Here is a 21945-nt window from a genome sequence, read left to right on the forward strand (position 1 = left end):
TCAGAATGCACATAGCTTTGTAAAATAATAAGTCATACCCTCATTTGAGCAAAATGCCCTCAAAATGCCTGTGGGCAAACTCTGCCCCAAGTGTCAAGGCACACAACACACAACTCTCTGTGGAAGCACTTATGTGGGATTTACACACATATCTCAAGTCTGAATCAGCCCCAATATGAGTAGCATTTGTTGAATGATACATGACAATTATCACTATAAAAAACTAAAATTCTGAGACTTGATTAATAAGTGCACATTCATTTACTTTTTTCAAACAAACAATGAATTATGGCACGCTACTTAGGCCCTGATTATGAGTTGAAGGTAGTGAGTTATGTAAGACATGAGCACTTTTGGTTTTACAGCAATCTACCTACATATATGAACCTGTGTTATTCACAAGACAGGATGGTCCATTAGTCTCAGTACTGAACGATAGTCACTATGTCAAAACTTATTGCCACCACTGTCTATTCACCCAATAAGGGTCAATTGCAATGACTTTAGGAGAGTTGGACCACTCGACCACTGAAGTCCTGGAATGGCTGTTTCTAACATTACAAAAGAAGAACACCTGTTCCAATTCTAACAGAGTGCAGTGGCCCCATTGTTTAAACCACTTTTCGGGTCATTGCTATTGGTCCCAAGTAATTTAGCATCTATTGCAATAGCATTTACTCCAACGAAGAACAACAGTGGCTGAAAATAAGTATTTTTCTTCCAAATAATTTAGCAAAACATTATTTGCAATGCAATTAATCTTTTGTCTTGTAAAGCTGTGTTTTGTGTTAACAATACTGGCTTTATTTGGTCCAATTATTGTATAAAACATCCGTGTCAGAGGCAGGCTCAAACACATGTATTAGTGCTGATATTAAGTGTCTAATACTTAATTTTCAAGTTTGACACATATTAGTATCTATACAAGAATCGTATTAAAGGACGTTTAACTGCAGTGTAAAATGACCTTATGCAAGGGACATGTACTGTTTAACTTTACATTGCATTGCTGTGTACTTTACACACAGTAAGATGCAGTCAGCATTCAACAGAAAAATACAGTCGCAACCAATTATTCAGAAGAAAGTATCTTATTTGTGAAACAGGCGTATACTAAAGTCAAGGGAACTTCTGAATTCTTGCTTAACGTTATTGTGCTGAACATCCAAAAAGAGTATGGCTGACCTGTTTTTAGTAGTAGCTGCAGATGGAAAAAATTGTTATGTGACATTTGGATGCATTGTTTCTACTCTCCTTTTCATCTTCATGATGTCTTCTCACTTAATATCACAGAAACAGTGCTAGAATTATAGGAAACATACAAAATTGGGTTTAAGCATCACTTGCCTTACAGAAAAGCTGACAGCTTTATGTTTTGTTGCAGTAAATACTGGTTTTGGATACTTTGTACTTCACCCATGTGTACTTTATGGCATGTAATTAAAACATCAGCTGTAATTAATGAATGACAGTCACATCTTCAAATACTTGTTAAGCCACAGAATAAAACTGACCAGTTGTAAATATACATAAATATACACTCATTTACAGTTATATGGTAGATGTCTTTGTGACATGGGACAAGAGAAACCATAATTTGAAATACTGTTTAATTGGTGAATGAATTCAAATAGATTTGATTATTAGGCTGTCCAGTTGTGAATTATTATTATTATTATTATTGTTGTTGTTATTGTCTGTATAGTTGCCTGGGAATGTGGTGCACCACTGTTGTGTTAAAATTCAAGTTCATTAAAATGAAAAGCACTTCTTTTCTTTTCTCTTTTCTTTTTAAGTCATACTTATAAAAGAGGTAGCGTTTATGTAGGGTTTTACTACTGTTATTTTGCATGATCATTGTGAGAGTGACAGCAACTGACTTTTTTAGTCTTTTAATCTTTCAAGGCACATAGGCGACATGGAAATTGAAGTCGAGCTGTGTTACAATGCGAGCAATAAGCATCTACCATTTCCGAACAAAGCCCTGCATGATGGCCACATTTCAGACAGAGCCTTCATAGGCAGAGTATTCCTGAAGTCAGGATACACATATATACCTGCAGACCAAAAGGAGGGTAACTCATTTCAGAAACACTTTAGTGCTTTTTTATATGCCACTAATTCAAGTCAGAATCAGGGCCTGACTTCTATGGTGAAAAAAAATGTTGTATTGTACGTTGACCATTTGAACTGACAAATGACTGCATTTTATACATTTTTCTTTTTATTTCTTTTTTTTTAATCACTAATGGACTTGAGTGTCTTTAAAAATGTTTTAACAGAACAAAATTTCTTGATTTCAGCCCCAGAGAGGCTGTCAGTTTTATTCCTTTCCTGGTTGTATGCATTCCTAAGCCACTTTGACTGTTCCACTTGGTGAGATGACCCTATGGCTTCAATTTATTTCTGACTGAAGATTTAATATTGAACTCCAACCGGAACAATACATACCTACTCAAAAAGCAGGGAGTAGACACTTAATCCAAACACAATTCCTACAGTAACAACTACGATGCCCAAAAAAAAAAAATGTTATAATTGTTTATTATTATCTCTGTTCATTGGAATAAAATACTGGTTAAATTGTAACAAACCAGTGTTCTGAGAGAGAACTGAAATATGCACATACTGTAGTAATCCATTGCAACAAATGTTTTCTGAAACTAATATATATATAGTCTGTTTTACCTGTCTGTATTCCTTGGTTAAGCAATATAGCAATTACAAGGACACTTCATATCACTTCCTTTTTTGTCAAATAAAGATGTGCCACAAATAATTTTTCCTCCAAGTATGGTTACTCAAATAATGTAAATGAAATGTACAAATTCAAATAATAGGCTATATTTTTGGAAAACTTCTGCGCTATTTTAATTTCACACCCTCTTTACAATGCAGTGCCCCAGAACAACAATAAATTTGCAAAATGGGAGAAAGTCACCGTAAAACAGCTATTCAGTTCAGTTAATAAATTACAGCTATACAATGTAAGTTTTTTATTAAACCACAAGTATAACTTCATGAGAAAGGCTTAAATTGACGATAAAGTAACAGCATTTCAAATCATAGCTATCTTACACAAGACAATTGTGACTGTCAAGTACAAAAGAAATGTTCTTTCTGTGTCACTGTATTTGAGAACAGCAGTTGTAAATGTAGCTACATTTTTTTAAAACCGTATAATGATGTAATGACTGGAGTAAAATACACTGACAACCTACATGTGTGTATACTTGAAACTAGGAAAGGTTTATTTATATTTTAAAAAATGCCTTGTCAAGTAGATTTAGACTGAATGCATAAATCTTATAAAACAAGACACCCATGCAAATCCGTATAAATGAGGTCCTTAAAAAACTATTAACATTGACTGTGTTTCAGAATTACAAAAGAAAAAAAAAGAACCCTCAAAATCGCAACACTTCTGTACACATTGTTACATCCCCTGTTTAAACACTTGTACAGTTTGGAATTTCCCTTGTGCTCTCACAGACATTTCCGATTCCTCCTGGTGGAATGAAACACAACAGAATAGAAGCATATTAGTTTGTCAGCACAGCACTGTTTTTTTTTTTTTGTGGAACTTTATTTACTGAACAACTTGCATTTATGTAGCACATTTTACCCAAGGGCAACATAATTCCTTTTGTCAATTCAAAGAGGGGATAATAAAATGCCCAATTGAGTCTGATTGGGAATGCAGTCAGTACTCCAGTGTTAACCACCTTCCTATCCTTTAAGTGCCAAGAGATCATTAAAGACCTTAGTAGGTCAAGACCTGAACTTAATGCCTCATCTGGAGGACTACACCTCTTCTAGCACACTGTCACCAATAATATACTGGGACATTTGATTTCTACTTTACCTGAAGGAATTTTCCCAGGCCATCTACACCCATGCCAAACTCTTTCCCTAAGGGATTTCCCATTCAGACTACAAAGCAAGCCAAGACCTTTTTAGCTTCTTCTGTGTTGCAAGATGATACATATTGGTATGGCTCCTGCCCACTGAACTATTGAATGAAAACATTACTTCATATAAAATAGGAAAGCTCACAAGTAAGGCTCACATAGTAAAGCTCACAAGCAATGTGAGCGAGATACGGACCGCACTCCAATATTTCTATTTTTTGTGTAATGGAAACATGAAAACATGTCTGTGATAACATCAGGGTAATGTGACATGGAGGCTTACCAACTATTAGCTGTTTGGGATAACACTGAACACAAATAATGTCCTTTGCATTACAGATTCAGTACTGCATTACTGATACAGTCTACTGTATCAGGGCAGCACTGAGTATAGATTATTTGTTTAATAAAACAGACTAGAGATCAAACACATTACACCTTTGTAATTTTGTGTGCAAGGAGGATTTTTGTTTCCACGTTACGTTTCAAATACCATTAGATTTGCTTCTTTCCACCTTTGTATCTTGGGAAATTAATCTAAAGTGAAACAAATTCAATTTGTCCTGGAGCACATAAAGGTCACAATAAGCACATGATGAAATGTGTTTTTCAGGTGCCTGTAATGGTTACACTTGCTGAAAAAAGGAAGCTCCTAAAACGCAAACTGAAAACTGAAAAAAAAGCAAGTTATATTTTATATTTATGCCCAAGATTCAAATCGTCCATAGTGTATTTTATCATTAATGTAACATGTGTAGTAATCTCTGTGAGGGGGTATTCTCCCATGCGCATAAGTTAAAAAAATAAATAAAATTCTCCCCTTGATTTAAGTCTATGATTTGCGTGCAATGAAGGCAGTTACGTGCTTTGGGCGGAGCAACCCCAAAATCTGGGCGTTTCTTATGTAAACACCATTTATGCATATTCGTGCATCTGAGGGCTGTAGTAAGTCAAGCGCCACTACATGACGAAACACCATATTGCCTTTTGAGGCGGCGGTAGGCCTACTTTTAACATTATTATACATGTACAAATAAAGTTCAAAATATGTAATAAGTATGTAATAAGTATGATATTTGTGTGTCAATATACAACTACAATGACTTTTCTGGTAACCCTATAGGCTATTACATTGTTAAACAGAAAAAAAAAACATTTTACATCACATGGTGTTGTGAACATGCCTGGTAAATAATTAGTTCAATTTGAATAAACAGAAATATCAATTAAGATGAGTATAAATAGCAGAGCGTTACCCATTCATTAATCAATTTAGCTAATAGAGAGTACTTTGGAAGAGTCATGGAAGTGATTACTAATAAATTTTTAATAATAGGCTACTCAGTATGAGTTCAAGTGTGGACTTTGGAACATACATTTTGTTGTGCCTTTTCCTCAATAGTACGTTTTTATTAACCCTTTCGCGCGTACGGTCACTCCGGTGTGATTAGCCGTTTAGCGCATATGCTAAAACCAGTGCAATTAGAAAACTAGATTGGAAAATTTCTAGCTAATTTAAGCTTTGATGAAACAGCGATTTAACATTAAAAATATACCAAATGCAAACTGAAAACTATGAGAAGCTTAATAACGCTAATGAAAACATAATGAACCATGTAACATAAGACGCGCGCTACATAGCATGAAAAATAAGTTATGTGCGAAAGGGTTAATGACATTCACATGGTAAATGCATAAGTCCACATCCCACATTTTCCCAACAGCCAAAATAAACGAGGTTGTGACTCTATTTCTATTTCTATTTCAAATAAATCACGCCTCTTTCATGAGCCCGCCTTCATCCTGAAGTTAAGCGCTGTGGGCGTGATCGGAGCATGTAGGACAGAACATGCATAACTGAAATGCATGTAACTGGAGGCACGCAAAAAAGGACTTATGCGCGAATGGGAGAATACGACCCTATATGAAGAGAAGCATAATGCTCTTATGATAGGAGCTGCTAGCAGTGAATTTTCAAACGTGTATACAGCAGAGTATATCAGGTCACGGTTTAAACTGGATCGAATTGTGGATTGAATTAGGGTCTATATATTATCATATATTATTTCAGTTTCAAACATGCCTACCAAACATAGCATGAACGAATACCTATTTACACTTGCACTTGATAATATTGATCCGAGTAAATATTTATGACTTTCAACCCAGGGTTCAGGAGCAAAGGTTCAAAAAAATGGCTTACTATTTAATGCACAGGATATCTCAGACAGATTAGTCTTACCTTTAACCCTGGCCTCCATTTCCTTCTCTAAGAGTTCCTTGGGAGTTGAGAACTCACTAAGTGATATTTTAGGCGTGCTCTCACTTTGGCTAACAGAGCCAATCATTTCCTGCTCTTTCTCATGGTTAACTTCTGCATATATATTGATCCATGGAATTTTTCTGGAAAAAGGAAGGAAGAAAGAAAGAAAACATATGTTGATCAGTACCGCTAAATAATAAAAAAGGCAGAAATACCTGGGTCTTGATTTCATTTTAGAGGTACATGTTAATACAGTCTAAAACAACAATTACCTGAGCTGTTAGTTTGGGATGAATCACCCATCTTATTTAGATGGATCGTTCATCAATTGACCACTTTTTCCATAAAATTTGCAATGAACTTCATATATTTTAATGGAATACTTCTTTGTATAAGCAGGGTCACACATACATGAAACAGCCAGAAAGAATAGAAAGGATAGAATTTCATATGCTGAAATTCATACCATGAAAGCATGCATTAAATTACAGACTAGGATAGGTTTCTACATGAGTAAAGGTCCTCCTTTAATATGGAATAATATCTAATTCAGATCACATGCAGATGTAATGGATCATATGTTCAGTGTCAGCTTTAACAATATATACTAATGAAGGATGGAAATGATATGTATTAAATATATTGTCATTAACTAATTTACAGCTAGAATACCTGGTGGACTTCATTTGAGCATTTAAGCCTACAGGCCTGAAAGTTTGTGGTACAGTTACAATACAGCCCTGGCATCAGCATTTGTGTAATGTGCCTTGTCTGTAGAAAAAATTGAAAAGGAGCAAGCTTTCTAAGCAAGTATGTCCATAGGCAAGTATGAGGGACTCCCAGGACAGGGCAAGGATGCTGTTGAAGGTAAAATGATCACTTTCTCTGCTACTGAGATTAATTAGGACTTGCAATCTATCATTATGTTTTACTGTATTTTTACAACATTTCTCAACTATTTAATTGGTTATTAAACACAGTTAAGACCTGGCATGATTTTCTCTCATTTATATTTATGATATGAAATAAGCGCCTTATTCAGGCGAAATAATACTCAAATGCATTTCCAACTACCATTAATTCTGATACCTAATTGCTTTGTTTTGTCAAGTGTAACATTTCAATAAATATGCTTCCTTTTTAAATTAATGAGAAAATATCCATATCCATAATTAATAATAACTTCAGCATTTTTTTCCTGAGTCTTCTCCCTGTGAAATATTTTGAGTCTCAATAAATAATGCAAAATGTAACAAACATGTAGCAAAATGTATTCCAGTAGAGGTGACACCATATCAACCAGTTCAATGTTAGCTTCCTCCCCTTTTCACTGCTCTTATTAATTTATATGAATGTGCCTCATGCATAATAATTGCTATACATCTATAACACATGATTCCTCAACCATTGGGCCAGGACCCAGTCCTGGATCCAAACGGGCTCACAGTCGCCATCAAATGCATAAACATCTCAATGTGTACTGCGATAGTAATACTGTCAGATTGATAACATCTGACAGTTTAGACAAGCAGCAATATTTTCAACAGGACTGTTTTTCTTATGAAAGTAAAGCATTTCTGGATGTACATTAGTACAAACAATGCTTTGCTTTGTTGTATTCACTTTTGCTCACCTCTGTGATTTTGCTGATTTCTGACATGCGTTTTCCACACTTGTGTAAATAAGTGTAAATATTAAGGCTGACCTTTGTGAGAATAGATTTTATTTGCCAGTAAAAGGCGCGAGTTGTACTGTCAAGGTGCGGCAGATGTTTGGCCTTTGTAAGTAAAATGCTAAGAGATGAAGCTTGCAAACATTCTGCCTACTATTGTTCACGAAATAAATTGCTGCTGTGAGTTTTGGTACACAGAGGTGAAACAGAATATGAACCAACATGACAAGATTGAGAACATATCACGCTCTTGAGTATAAAAAAGATCAAACCTTTTGAACTTGTAGATTAAAAACACAGCTAAGCCCAAAAACACTACCGACAAAAGCATCAACATAGCTGAGCTGCTGTGTCTTGGGCTGGAGTCAACCAGGGGAGCTGTAAAAGAAGCAGAAATTAGTGCTGGTATTTTAAACCCATGCCGTTTTATAGAGACAAGCTGGATAGGTGCTAGCGAGACTCTGCAGATAATGATGTGAGACAGCTAGAGAGCCTTTGCTTTTCCTTCATAATGGTCTAAAGAAGATGCTTTAAAAACAAGGGTAATTATACTTAAGAACAAAGTCATTTATATTATTTTAAAAGCTATGAAAAAGGACCCATGCTTGACTGTACATTCTGTTTTTTTACAGGTTAATGTTATTTCTGATACAGTCACTGTATGTATATACAATTCAAATAAAACAAAGTTATCTTCTGGACAGTCAATTGTTAACATCAGTTTTTAAGGCACACAGAATGTGAGTCATATTTGTTTAGACGCCACAGAAGTACTGAGGACAGAAATTTGCACGCAACACAGGCAGGATAACTAATGCCTGTAGGATTTTCAATACCAAAAAAAATTTTGAAGCATCAGCAAAGGTTTAGGATACATACTGAAATCACATGTTTCTCTTTCATAATAATTTTAGTCTGTCTGTCAATATGTCTCTACGAAATAAAGCCTCAAAAATTGTTCTAAACTTATCACACTGTTACTGTATGTTATTTACATGTTATTTGCATGTTATTAGCATTTTATTAGCCTATTCCAATGTTGTGGAAGTTGTCTCACGATCTTTTTGTGCACATATGTCCGGTATATTGACACATGTATGATACTGTATAATACACTTATGATTGTAAAGTATAATCACACAATATCCAATGTCCTACTCAAACAAAAGGCCCATGCAATTCAAATTAAATGCATCCATGTATTCTGTCTTTAATCTCCAACTGATAATTGAATTGTGGAAGTGTAAGGGTTAAATATTACTTAAGGCAGGTTTTTTGGTCAGTGTTCTTTATACTGCAGTGGGTTTTGGAGGCAACCTGTGAAGCCTTGTGACCTTTCCAACAGCAGCTTAAAGGCTTTTCAGACCTTTCAGTAGTGACAAATAGAGGACAATAAACCAGTCAGCCACAGAGGCATACATTGCAGGTAATACAAGTGGTTGATGTACCTGTCCATATCAGACACTGCCAGCTAAAGGCAATACGCAGTCATACTGACTGCACATATTATGAGGCCTGCCAACTGCATGGTAATGATTCTAACTTGATGTAAAACATTAATCAAGTTCCGGAACATCCACCACCAAAGCTGATAGCAAAGTTGTTGCATAAAAGATACATGAGAAGGGATCTGTATAAATTACTTGTAGATTAATTTACCTGAAATGCTTTAACATTTTACAATTACATTTTTTATACATGTAATATTATATATTTTATATAATGTAATGTATATGTCTGTGTATGTGTATTATTATATATATATTTCTGTAATTTCACCAATATTTGAAAAACTACTGTTTATTACTAAACACCCTCAGGTACTGTAATCTTGTTTGAATGAGTCGTTTATTTTTTTCCCAAAAGTTCATCTGTGAGTTCTGTCTGAAGGCAGCTGTGTTTGTTCGTGTTTGCATAAAAAATAGAAATAATTAATCTTTTCTATTCTATGCAAATGGAGTACATATAGATTTGTGATGCATCAGATTTGTGATAAGTAAATTTATTTAAAGAATGCAATGTCTTAGAATACAGTTTATAAAAAAATCTGCAGTACTGGTTGTACAGCCCAGCTGTCCTTTGTTTGATTAATTTACAACAGATCATCATATGAAATTCAATTACAATTTTATTGCAATCAAATAGTTTTTGATTTGTGGTAGACTTCACAAAATGACTCAGCAATCCAAAAACAATGAGAATATATTAACAATTGTAAGAATCATAATTTAATTGCATACAATTTATATGTATGCAGTAGAACCGTTACTGATTTTTTTTTGTAATACAATACATGAATGAAAAAGTCACATTTAAACTTCTGCACCTTACCCAAGGTTAACTGTGTGATGTAGACGATTATTCGATCACCGGGTTTAAGTTCAAATTCAACTAAATTTTGATTCAGGGCACTCACAAGGATCTCTGAAATCTGTTGAAGAGATGAAGTTTAACAGAGGCCAGTGGAGGGCATGGGAACATACATCTGTATTACACATATGCTTCAAATGTTAAACAACTCCTGTTACCTCCTTTCCCCACTTGGGTTTATACTAACGGGATTTAGACAAAATGAAAACATGAGCTAGAAAGATGCTAAAACCTTAAGGAGGATCAATTTTTTTTCTTTTTTTGCATGATGTTTCAAGCAATTAGTCTCACAGCTGTAATGGCCATGTCGGTCTCATCACAAATAGCATTTAATGTAATTCTAGGAGAGCAGGTCCCTATCTGAATCATTTTACTGCGCTAAAACTGCATGGCTTAAAAAAAAAAAAATCACAGCTTACTTGCTCCAGATCATCCTCACTCTTTTTTCTTCCTTCTGATTGGTTTTTGTGTGGCAGAAGGAAGAGCTCGGCAGCAGTTGGTACACCAGGGAACACTGCAACCAGAAGCTGCTCCTCTGGAATTTCAGTCACCTGCATGAAACCAAGGTTCATCCAAATATGGGTTTTAATCGAACATGTTAAGAACACCAGCTGACAAAAGCTGAACATACTGTTTTAAAGGTCTATCCGTTGCAGAACAATCTATTAAGGAGTGTTTATGTCTCTCACCTCTGCACTGTAAAATCATAAAAGTTTATTGTAATATGTATCATATCTATTGGTCTCACTTCTCCGTTATTTTCTGTTTACTTGGCAGACAGTCATCTAGTGTGACTTACATGGTCAGTATGATGTATATATAGTGTGTCATAACGGCCACAAGAACAAGGGCATATGTAGAGAGCAGCAAACAGCAACTGGTAAAGCATCAAGCCGAAAGTGTCATTGCCGAAACAAAAGTGTACAAGTGTAACAGATTGTAATGTATACATACGACTAAATTATAATGATAAAATCAGCATTACCTCATGAAAGACAGTGCCTAACAATCTATAAGAGCAATCTATAATCATCTATAAGAGCAATGTACGCATCACACTAACCTACACATAGTACTTAAGAATAATCGCTGACAGCAGCAAACTATATAGCACACTTCACACTGGGTATGGAGTGATTAGTTACCAACAGTTAAGCATAGAATTGTCCTGTATGAGTGGTAATACTCTAATAGGAATTTCCCTTGAAGTACTAACTAAATTCCTCCAAATGATAATTTTTGTTCATTTTTAAAAACTAAATAAGGGCCCAATATGTATCGCACCATCAGGGACTTGAACAGATTTCAATTTTGTGTCATTCTCAAAGGAGTTCCATGCTTGTAATCAAGAATGGGTTTTCGTAATTGCGTGCATAGTATAATATAAATGCTTGATGTTAAAATATGCTCCCAACCAAGTGAAATAGCACATTTTCTGGGTGGCTCATAAGAGATGGAGATAGCAGATCAATGTTCACAAATTTCCTTAGAACTGGGTAGTACTAGTTAGTATTTATCCATAAAAGAAGCATCTGACTGATCACTGCTAGAGTGTCATCTTATCATTGCTCCATTCTTAATGATAATTTAGTGTGGGGTAAGAACAACCATTGCATGAAAATTTGATTGTTGCATACACATTTAACATTTAATTGACTGTCACTGACCACTGGTTTTTGTGCACAAACAGCACACACACAAATGGTTCATGGTGATGCCTTTTTTATGGGGTGCCAAATTACCACAGGGGTGCTCCTCCTGTAATCTGAGAAATGTAATAAACTACACCCACTTTATCACAGCAGTTGTAAATTGCAATATGTTGTCATCAGAGCCCGCAGCTATTCTTGACTTTTTTTTCTTGCATGTACTTCGGTCGATATTCGGCCTTTTTTTTCCAAGCCACTTGTTAAACAATTATCTGACTGCACTGCCCCAATCATCTAAATTGATGACTTAATCACCACCAATTAAGCACAAACGACAATGATGTTTAGATCCGAGACAGTCACGTGTTGAATTCAATCCAACTACTTAGAACTACAGACAATGTGAACATGTGTGAAATGTTGTGAGAGGGCCATGTGGGTAACAACCAAGGATATCATTGATATTAATATAACATATATGTTTCTAGAAGCCGTCTGCAACATGGCTGCAAGGGTAATTCACAGCAGTAAGATATACTGTGTCAGCAAGGATGACTTTCAAATTGTGAATGATGGATTTTCCTTGCAGAACAAACAAAATATGTGAAACATAATGTTTTTCCCCATCTGCTGATTCATCTGTGACTATAGATACACCGTCAGATATTGTGATCAGATCTTTTATTTATTTATTTATTTATTTTTTTCAGCTGTTGGCTGTGTGTGGAATTGGCTGGCTGATGGAATTCCCTTGTCGTCTATTATATGCTTGTTCAGAAATGCATGCAGGCATGGGGAATATTTCCATGTAGGAATGCTATCAAATCATGAATTAAAGGAGATATTGTTGCACTACTTCGCTTAACAATACACTTTTTATTGTGGACATTCTTGACATTACTTCCATGGCTCCTTTCCTTTTCCTCCTTCCCTTAGACCAGCGTTTCCCAAACCTCTCCTGGAGGACCACTTGTCCTGCATGTTTTAGATCTCCAACACAGCTGAGTCAAATGAACTCCTGAATTTGCTTAATAACAAACCGATCATTTAAATTAGCCTAGTTGGAGCAGGGAGAGATCTAAAACATGCAGGACAAGTGGTCCTCCAGGAGAGGTTTGGGAAACGTTACTGTAGACCATATGATTGTTTTTTTTTTTTTTTTTTTTTTTTTAAATGTCACAATTAGCTACTAATTTTCTAAATAGTCAGGTGACTATACCAATTACTGATTAAAAACTACTGATAATTGAGTGCCTGCAGGGACTAGTTAAGGTATTAATGACTGAGTCACTCCTATGCCTTGTCTAACGCTAACCTGCTGCGTAAAAATGCACAGCACTTTTCACACTGATCACGGCAAGGACTGCGTGGTTAAGCTGAGGACACTTTAATGCCTAATTTCTGCACCTGGATTCTGCTCTCTCCAGCACATCCCCCTACTCCTGATGCACCACAGGCTACTGTAGCAGTGTGTTTATTATCAGAGTGCAATTCATAAAACTGATGGTGATTAGCATGAGTGTGATAGGGTTGAATTACCACATGTACTAACACATGCACGCAGCTTGCAGACATTGTACAGAATAGAGCAGGCCGTTACTATGCAGCTAGCTTTTTCAGGGTTGTTGCCAGATCAAAACTTTTCCCCATCACCAAGAAACAAAGTTTACCTAACTTTTATTAAAGTGGTAGGTGGTGACGTTTTTCTCACAGAAGGACTGGAAATGTCTGTGACACTGTTGGTGACAAATAAAATACAGTCCCTACCTGACAGATATCTTTTCAACAGCTCCGTGTTGTCAAATGCATGAAAAATGTTTTTGACATCCTGAAAAATGTGTGTACACAGTATCATGTAGCTACCAGTTGGCAACTCCTAATGGGCTAGGACACCTTGCAAGGACTTCTAAATATGTGCCAAGGTAAGAGTACTTTTAAGTCTAAAGAATCTTGATAAATAGCTTTTACTCATAAGAGTGAGAATAGGACTCAACTGACGTCACTCTCTCTCTCTCTTTTCAAGCACTTAGGACCTATTTCCTACTCTGATAAGCTTGTTTAATGTTTTAAAGCACATGCTGCCTCGTGATGTAATTTCAAATTGCAATTTGAGTAAGTAATGTTGCAATGACTTGCTAAAAAACACACGTTCCTGAGAAGTATGATCTACAATTAGAAAGTATCCCTCAATCTATTAACCACAAATTCAATACAGCCACATATTCAATAGAGCTGTCAGCCCTTGTCACAGGAACATTGATGGGGAATTTTATGTAATACCCCCTCTCCATTGTAATGCCATTTTTGCTAGGCAGGAATTTTCCTGAAAAATCGTAGATGCCATATAATTCCTGGACAGACACAGATGCCTTTGATGTGCCTGATAAACTTTTATATTGTTAATTTAATAATAATGGTCATAGTAATACCATATCATTTCTGAGCAGACTGATTATATTTTCAGCTTGAAATAAATAGTTTCAAACTGGTGTCTACCTTTATTAGGTGTTGCAAGATTGTTTTTTTAAAGCACGTAAACATAACATTTTGTCAGAATAACAAGAAAACATTTAAAATAACTACAATTAATATTAACAATGCACAACCAATAACTACAAAAGAGGAAGTGTAGCATTAACAAAACGTATATAAGAATATTTTATCTGCATGTACTATTCTCCTGTGGTGCCCGCCAATGCTTTTCCCTTTGGTCCATTTTGGCTGTAAATTGTTGTACGCAGTCCGCTCCTACAGGAAACCATGAATGATTGCAAAATGGAGCCAAGTATAGACAGAAGTTTGACATTTTTTTAGGCAAGGAGTACATTATTTAGATTGCTTACTGATTTGAAACTGATTCCACTTGTGTGCAAGTCACAGCCTCAATCACTCAGTCACTTTAATGTCTGTGCTGTCAGACACCAGGAGAAATAAAACTGAGTAAACTGTAAACTTTGTAACTTATGCTCACCTGTCTTCATGGCAAAATACTTCTCAACCAAATATTGAAGACAGCTAACTGGATGTTACTTAAAGCAAATGTTCACTAATATGCTCAGCAGATCTCTCTCTCATTCATTTCTAAGTAGCTACTCTCAGTACTGTCCCCTAGGAGAGATGTTTGCGATATCAATTCATGAGAGTGACTGATAACCTGACCCAGTCAATCAGTCGTTTGGAAGCCTCAAGAGAAGCTGCCTGTTAGGAGATAAGGTGCTCTAGTACATTTTGATTACTCCGCCTTTTATGTGTCCCATGCATAAAATGTCCATTGTTTGACAGCCCCAGTGATCAGCCTTCAGACTTCAGCTGTTGTCTGATGTTTTAGTTAGCATTTCAGTAAAAAAAAATAAAATGCACTTTTGGTGAAGTGGGTTGCAACAGTGCTCATGGTAAGTGCAAAGGATTATCTTGAACTTGCTGTGCGTTACCAGAAAAATGTTCTTGCTGGAAAATGGCACATTATATGAGTCTGCAGAAAGTCACTGCACGACTCCAAGAACACACTGTGACACGTGTGACGCCTGAAGAACTGGCACAAAACGTAACCCTATTGGCTAACTTACATTCTCACAATTTTAACCAAAGTTCTGGAATTAGCAAGGCACCTGAGGGAAGTATTGCCAATGCACAACTGCATAGTCTCAAACTGTATTGCTAAATAGACGTCCTGTTTAATTTTAAAGCAATGACTTCTTTTATAATAAGAGGGGTTGTTTACCACAGAATTATAAATAATAAGAACACACAACAACATATCTTACACTGCTGTAGAACAGAAACAAGACTGAAGGTAAAGTGAAAGTGAACAATATCACATGTAAATTGAACATTATCTTACAACTTGATGAGATGATTACCAATGATCCTTGAGGAGATCCATGGAAAGCAATGATCTTCAACCTAAACCATTAAGCAGCCCTCAAGTATGTATATCTATTAGTACGTGCATATACCCAGATTTATTTTCTTCAATTAAATTACTTGTTTCCTATAATTACACTTTGGAGATCAATTCAGTGAACACATAGTTCAGAATCTTCATTGTAGCATGGAAAATGTTTATGTAATCTCTAGTTGCAATACTCCGTAACTGTTCCACTTCTAATTTTAATTTAAATGAAATATATGGCAAAAATACTGTAAACCACTGCTGAAAATGCTGTCATGAATCTTTTGTATCACCAAAAAGCTTTGATGACCATAAAGGCAAAATTACTTGCAATTACTAGTTAAAATTGAGTTGAAAGGTCCCTCAAACATCCAGAGAATTTATGGAAATGTAGCAAATTTCCCTTTTCTTGTCTTTTTTGTGCTTTTGTATAAATAAGCATACAGCATTTATCAAGAATTTTGCCGTTCCTGGTATTTATATTGAGTTTTATTCATTTCCTCTGCCCTAATTTAAAGTCAGTGTGTGCTCTTGGCCATCTGTCAAGTTAAATCTGCTGGGCCAAGTGAAGACACAGTAGGAATTTGGACCACCCCCAGGTGAAGCTAAGGGCTGTTACGACCCCCCAGAAGGGCATATATATATATATCATAGAATGCATGTGTTGGAGTGGTCTGCTTATACCATATATATATGTATATATATATATATATATATATATATATATATATATATATATATATATATATATATAGCAATTTTCATTAAAATTTTGAAACTGTTCATTAAAAATGATCACTTTTTATTGTATGGACATTTGCCTTATATAGTCCCCTGTCTGTCCTGAAAAAATTAGGATTGTGGTGTCTCAGCACAGTAGGGTAATTCCAGCACACAAAATTAAGAAAAGGATGTGTTGGGAAATATGGGAAACATGTCATTTTTACAGATCTAATACTTTCTGTTCAAAATCCAGCCTGAATGATAGCAGAGCATCCCCAGTTAACTTACACCTACCTAGAGAGCTGGTGAGCTGGTGGGACTCAGTATAGGGACTCCCGAATTTCCCCAAGGGGATGAATAAAGTATCTATCTGTCTATCTATCTATATATAGCTTAACTGGACTGGACATCATTTATTGTCACCTTAGATTAGCCAGTTATAGCTTGTATGCAGTTTATAATAATTGATGTAACTAGAAGTACCATGCTTAGCAATGGGATATATTGTGAATAGCTAATCAACGTCAGTGTCAGGAAGGGACATCTTCCGCTAAACTTTACACTTGTGAAGACATCTCATCTGTCTAAACTGCTGCCAACTAACAATATGCATCAGTGCTTGGTGAGGCACTCCTGCTCTTCTGGCCGCATCACTGCTTGTGTTTCAGCAGAGTATACGGCCAAATCCTGACAGTAGATGCGGGAAAACAGTATTACAACTCAACTTCACGTTTGACCCCATTAGCTTCAACATCCTACATTCTACTCCCTGAGAATGGTTTGAAGTTGAATATACATTTATGTGCCAACCTATTTGTTTCAGTTGTAATTAAAATCCTAAATGTTTCAGCCTGGTCAAATAATAGAAAACATATGTCTAGATATTTCATAGTTTTCTCCTTTTAATGTATTTCATTATCATTACAAATAGCATGGACAAAATAGGGTGTCATTATTTTCTTGGGTTTGTTTCTCATTACCTACCTTTGCAATAAATACACAGTATCAGTGCTGTTTGATTCTCTAGCTTTCTAGGTTGAGAAAAACTGTATAGTGGTTGGCATGTTAAAGTTCCTTGCTATATGTTTGCAATCCATGATGATATTGGGGTGAAGCACATTATGTGACTATTGGAAATGTTGGACATAAGCAATAAATTGCCATGTAATACATAAGCAGTCACATAGTATGGCAACAACATGTAAAATTCAATTCAGTTAGTTTTCTTTATCTGACTGCATAATACTTGAAAAGATGTGGTTAAAATGTTGTTTTTTGGTCTCTACTGTAGAGGTGCCACAGGATAGTATTGGATTCCCTTCAAAGTCACACCCTTGAGTATGACGGATTTGATATGCGCAGTAGATCAGGTGACATTAAGCTGGTTAAATCATGTATTTTTGTAAAACTAAAAAAGGAACTGATTTCTAAAAATAAGAATGTAGTAACAAAGGAGATTTCACATAAGAGAAGCTAAGGATTTAATAAGTTTTTTTTTTCCCCAGGAAATTATGGAGAAGAGCGGTGACAAAAAGCATGCAAAAATCACACTTACTTGCAGCAAAGCTTTCTTAATCACTCTGCCAACGTCCTGTCTCCACTCAGGAATGTCAGGGTTGTACTCATCCAGATTGGGCGAGAAAGACAAAAGCAGCGATTTGAAAAATTCTGTGAAAAGACAGGTAAATGCCATGCTTTATTTCAACCATTAGCATTATTTTCAAGAGTCATCTGCAGGTTCCTTTGTTCCGCTCAGACTTTTTGTCTCAAGTTTAAGCAACAGAGGAGAGTGGCCCATTTCCCTAATGATTGCACTTATCGGTTTCATGACTGTTTTTTCCTTTTTCTTGTTTCAGAATGGCTGTTAATGGCTAATGAATTAAAACTGATGCTGTAATTTTAATCACTGGAGCTATCTTCCACTGTTGATTTATGTCAAAAACATCAAAGGAATGACTATGATGTTTTTGTATATATACATAATAAACAAGCCAATGAAGTAGGAAAAGTACATTCCAAAGTACACATCCAAGGACAAAAAGTAACACTGAATGTATGACTCAGTTATTTAAATTAAATATAAATGTTACAATATTGCACAGGATAGGATACTACTTAACAACATAACTTAATGCACAAGAATTATCAATTTCGAATGTAAAGGAAAAAAAAAATCATCAACCTAGTTACAATGTGTGCAGTTGTTCACCTTGAACTGCTACTGTCTTTGTATCTTGCAGTATGGTGTTCCCAGAAGACACTTGGACCGTGACAGAGTGCATTCCCTCCGTTACAAAGGTATATGAGATGCTGCCATCTAAAGTTATGATTGGCTGGAAATAAAACAGGAACAGCAAGAAGACAGAAATATACTTTATGTAAGTGAATCGCAAATTAGTATTAGTAGTAAGTAAATCACGCACCAAGAAATGTATTAAATGCATTTTGATGACGACATCTAACTGAATTTGCAGCTGCAAGAACAAGAGCCAAAGAGTGTCTGGCCAGTTCAGTGAAGACATTTACCTCTGTGCTGTTCGCGAACCACCAGAAGTAGGTTATTGTTCTGGAGTGGCTTGGCCAGACAACGGCAGTAAGGTTGACTTCCTTGTTCTTTATGGTAACAAATGGAACTAAGAGGTGGACGTGCTCCACTGGGCCTGAAACAAATAATTGATATTGCATATTTAAAAGAACATATTCATATATTTAGAATGTGTTATTATTTTGCCCCTTCAATTATGTTGTTTTCATTAAGTATATGTGGTTTGACAATACCCTGCATTTTTATCATTCTACCAAAGATAAGTTGACTTTGAATAAATCCATATTATGATTACTGCAGACCATGTGCAGTTTTATTGTTTAGTATTTTACATATCATAATACCTTGACTAATGTAATTCAAAATCACTTGAAAACTGGCCTGTTTTACTACACTTTATGGACAAAATGCACAATCAACTTAATCTGTTTAATGCAATGCTACTTTTCTACAACTTTTCGTTCTCAACATTTTTTTCCTTCGGTTCAGTTGTTGAATACAGAAAAATTGCTAAATTTTTTGTTGAAAAGCACAAATATTTTGAGTCTCAGAGGATCACATAAATTAACAAAGAACAGAAGAAAGTAAAACCCAACTCCACAACTGAGATAAGAATGATAATATAAATGAAGATGAAATAGTGCTATGGCTTTAAATAATGACACCTGAATGTTTTTCTGGGGTTTGTGACCCAGTGGTGTAAAATGAAGATCGAAATAGCATTTCAATATTCTACCACAGTGGTATGGTACAGAAGATTGTATCATACTCTGGATCATTGCTATATTTTTACAAAATACAAGAATCACCACTTTCTGTTAGCCTACTCTCATTCTTAAAGTGTCCAACCTAAAGTCAAAACATACTTTAGATTGTTTTAACTTAACACTAACCATTATACTATGCTAACAGATGAACAAAAATAAATGTGTGTGTGGCTTATCAGCAGTAAATATATTGAATGTAAATGTGTATTTATCTCATTTCTGACCCTGCAATATGCAGTCAAATTTACTCTTAGATGCATTGCATTACATTACATTAGTTCTCCCAGTACCGCTTCTTCTACGTCATCACCAACTCGAATGGTGATCTTCTCTTCTGTGCAATATTTGTACATGTGCCTCTGTATGTAGCAGCGTCTCTGTATGTCATGTACACTGTACACTCTTGGCCCTGCTGCACAACCCATTCCAGGCTTGGCTGTGTGGTCTAATTTCCTCCATTATCCCCTTTGAATGGATGGATGAACTTATTAAACCTGATTAATATCCCTCCCTCAGGATTCTCTATGTAGTGCCAGTCTGTACATGGCAAACATGCATGCTAGGGCAAGATTAAAAATAAATAAATAAATAAATAAAGTAGCACCTCCATGGGAGGAACACTGCATTTGGCAAAATGTATATGGAGTGTAAACCTGCCTCTTGAAATGCTTTCATGTATGTTTTGTAATTATGAACCCCTGAAATGGTGACTTTCTATGGCACATCAAAGTGAGGGGGAGCTCACTGATTATGTACAAAAGAGTGCTAAACAGATGAAATGGTGTTCCCTAAACAACCACCTGTCTACGTACAAGTGATGTGCAAGTACATGGTAGCACTGTCAAATCCCAGGCTATTTTCTGCCAGTGCTGTCACTCGAAATATGCCAGCAGTTCTGTAAACATGTCGGATTCCATCCTCCGTCCAGCTGAGGTTTGAGTATGAAACAGCAGTGCCATCTCCAAAATCCAGCTGGATATTTGTTCTCATAGAGTCCCCCTGCAGACAACAAGGAAAACGTAATCAAAGACATGCTTCTACTGGCATCCTCCAAAAAAGACAAATGGGCTTGATCATATAAAATGCATAAATGATGTACATAAACCACAATATAATTTATTCACTCAAATATTACTGTTACCTCTTAATTTAGCAAACCTATAAGGCAGTGGACATTATAGAGCAGCAATATTTTCCTGAGTTATGATGATCCTAACTGATACATCTCAGTAAAAATAATATTTACTCATAAAGGTCTGTTACCTCAAAGGGGTAGTTTCAACCTGAAACCAGTGTGGTCTTAAAATCAAGTCAGATTTACTTGTATACATTAAAATAAAATAAACATTTTTTTTTATTAAGCTGAAACTATCAATCCAGTCCTGAGTAAACAATTATTACCATAAATAATTATGATATAATTTCAGTATTTTCAGGAATTGCTATGAGGATGCCGCTGCAGCCATGGCTTTGCACTGAATTGTAATACCCAGATTAATACAGGATCATCCAGTGATTAGTGTCCATCTCCAAACACAAAACAAACAATAAACATAAGGAGCACATCCTTACTTTCAATCGTGCACCAAAAGATTCCAAGTACAGAATCAAAACAAACTAACAGAGAAGCTACCATATTATGGAAACAAATTAATGTAAATAACAGAATGTACAATTAATTCTGACTTGACATTCAAGACAGCGTTGATGCAAGCTTGAAACAAAAACAATACTTGATTGCTTATTGCATGCTTCACTAATATTACTTGAGAATTCAGCTCTTCCTGTAACAGATGTCTGCATATTATCTATAATAATATTTAAGTATGTAACAAATTAATTGTGTTTACTGTATTCAGTGTTTTTGGAGAGAAATAATATACTTGAAAGATGGTATAAAATGACATATTTGTAATTCAATTGTCTTTACGATATAAACATTAACTTTACTACTATGAAGGAAACAGTGTAGTTATCACATGGCTAATTACATCTGTCCATGCAGAATTTCAAATATTGTGCAATCATACAGCCCAAGCCATACACATTGTACATCACACGTAATGAACACATTGGTTTTAAGTAAGCAACCAAACAGTAATCATCACCTAACAAGTATATTACCTCCATTCAAAAAAAGAGATTGTCCTCCA

General features: G+C 35.5%; 1 protein-coding gene across 1 annotated transcript in view; it reads right to left on the minus strand.

Annotated features, from left to right (window-relative positions):
* Positions 1–3442: 3442 nt before the first annotated feature.
* sorcs3 (sortilin related VPS10 domain containing receptor 3) overlaps positions 3443–21945 on the minus strand; it is a 199214-nt gene continuing 180711 nt past the window's right edge. Inside the window, exons 19-27 of the mRNA XM_036524445.1 lie at positions 20605–20791; positions 19007–19140; positions 18690–18813; positions 18036–18148; positions 10636–10767; positions 10178–10277; positions 8119–8224; positions 6154–6314; positions 3443–3508 (exon numbers count right to left, since the gene is read on the minus strand). Coding sequence (XP_036380338.1) covers positions 3450–3508; positions 6154–6314; positions 8119–8224; positions 10178–10277; positions 10636–10767; positions 18036–18148; positions 18690–18813; positions 19007–19140; positions 20605–20791 — 1116 coding nt within the window. The 3' untranslated portion in view covers positions 3443–3449. The remainder of the gene's footprint in view (positions 3509–6153; positions 6315–8118; positions 8225–10177; positions 10278–10635; positions 10768–18035; positions 18149–18689; positions 18814–19006; positions 19141–20604; positions 20792–21945) is intronic.

This window comes from Megalops cyprinoides, chromosome 1, assembly GCF_013368585.1.
Source record: "Megalops cyprinoides isolate fMegCyp1 chromosome 1, fMegCyp1.pri, whole genome shotgun sequence".
Taxonomy (NCBI): domain Eukaryota; kingdom Metazoa; phylum Chordata; class Actinopteri; order Elopiformes; family Megalopidae; genus Megalops; species Megalops cyprinoides.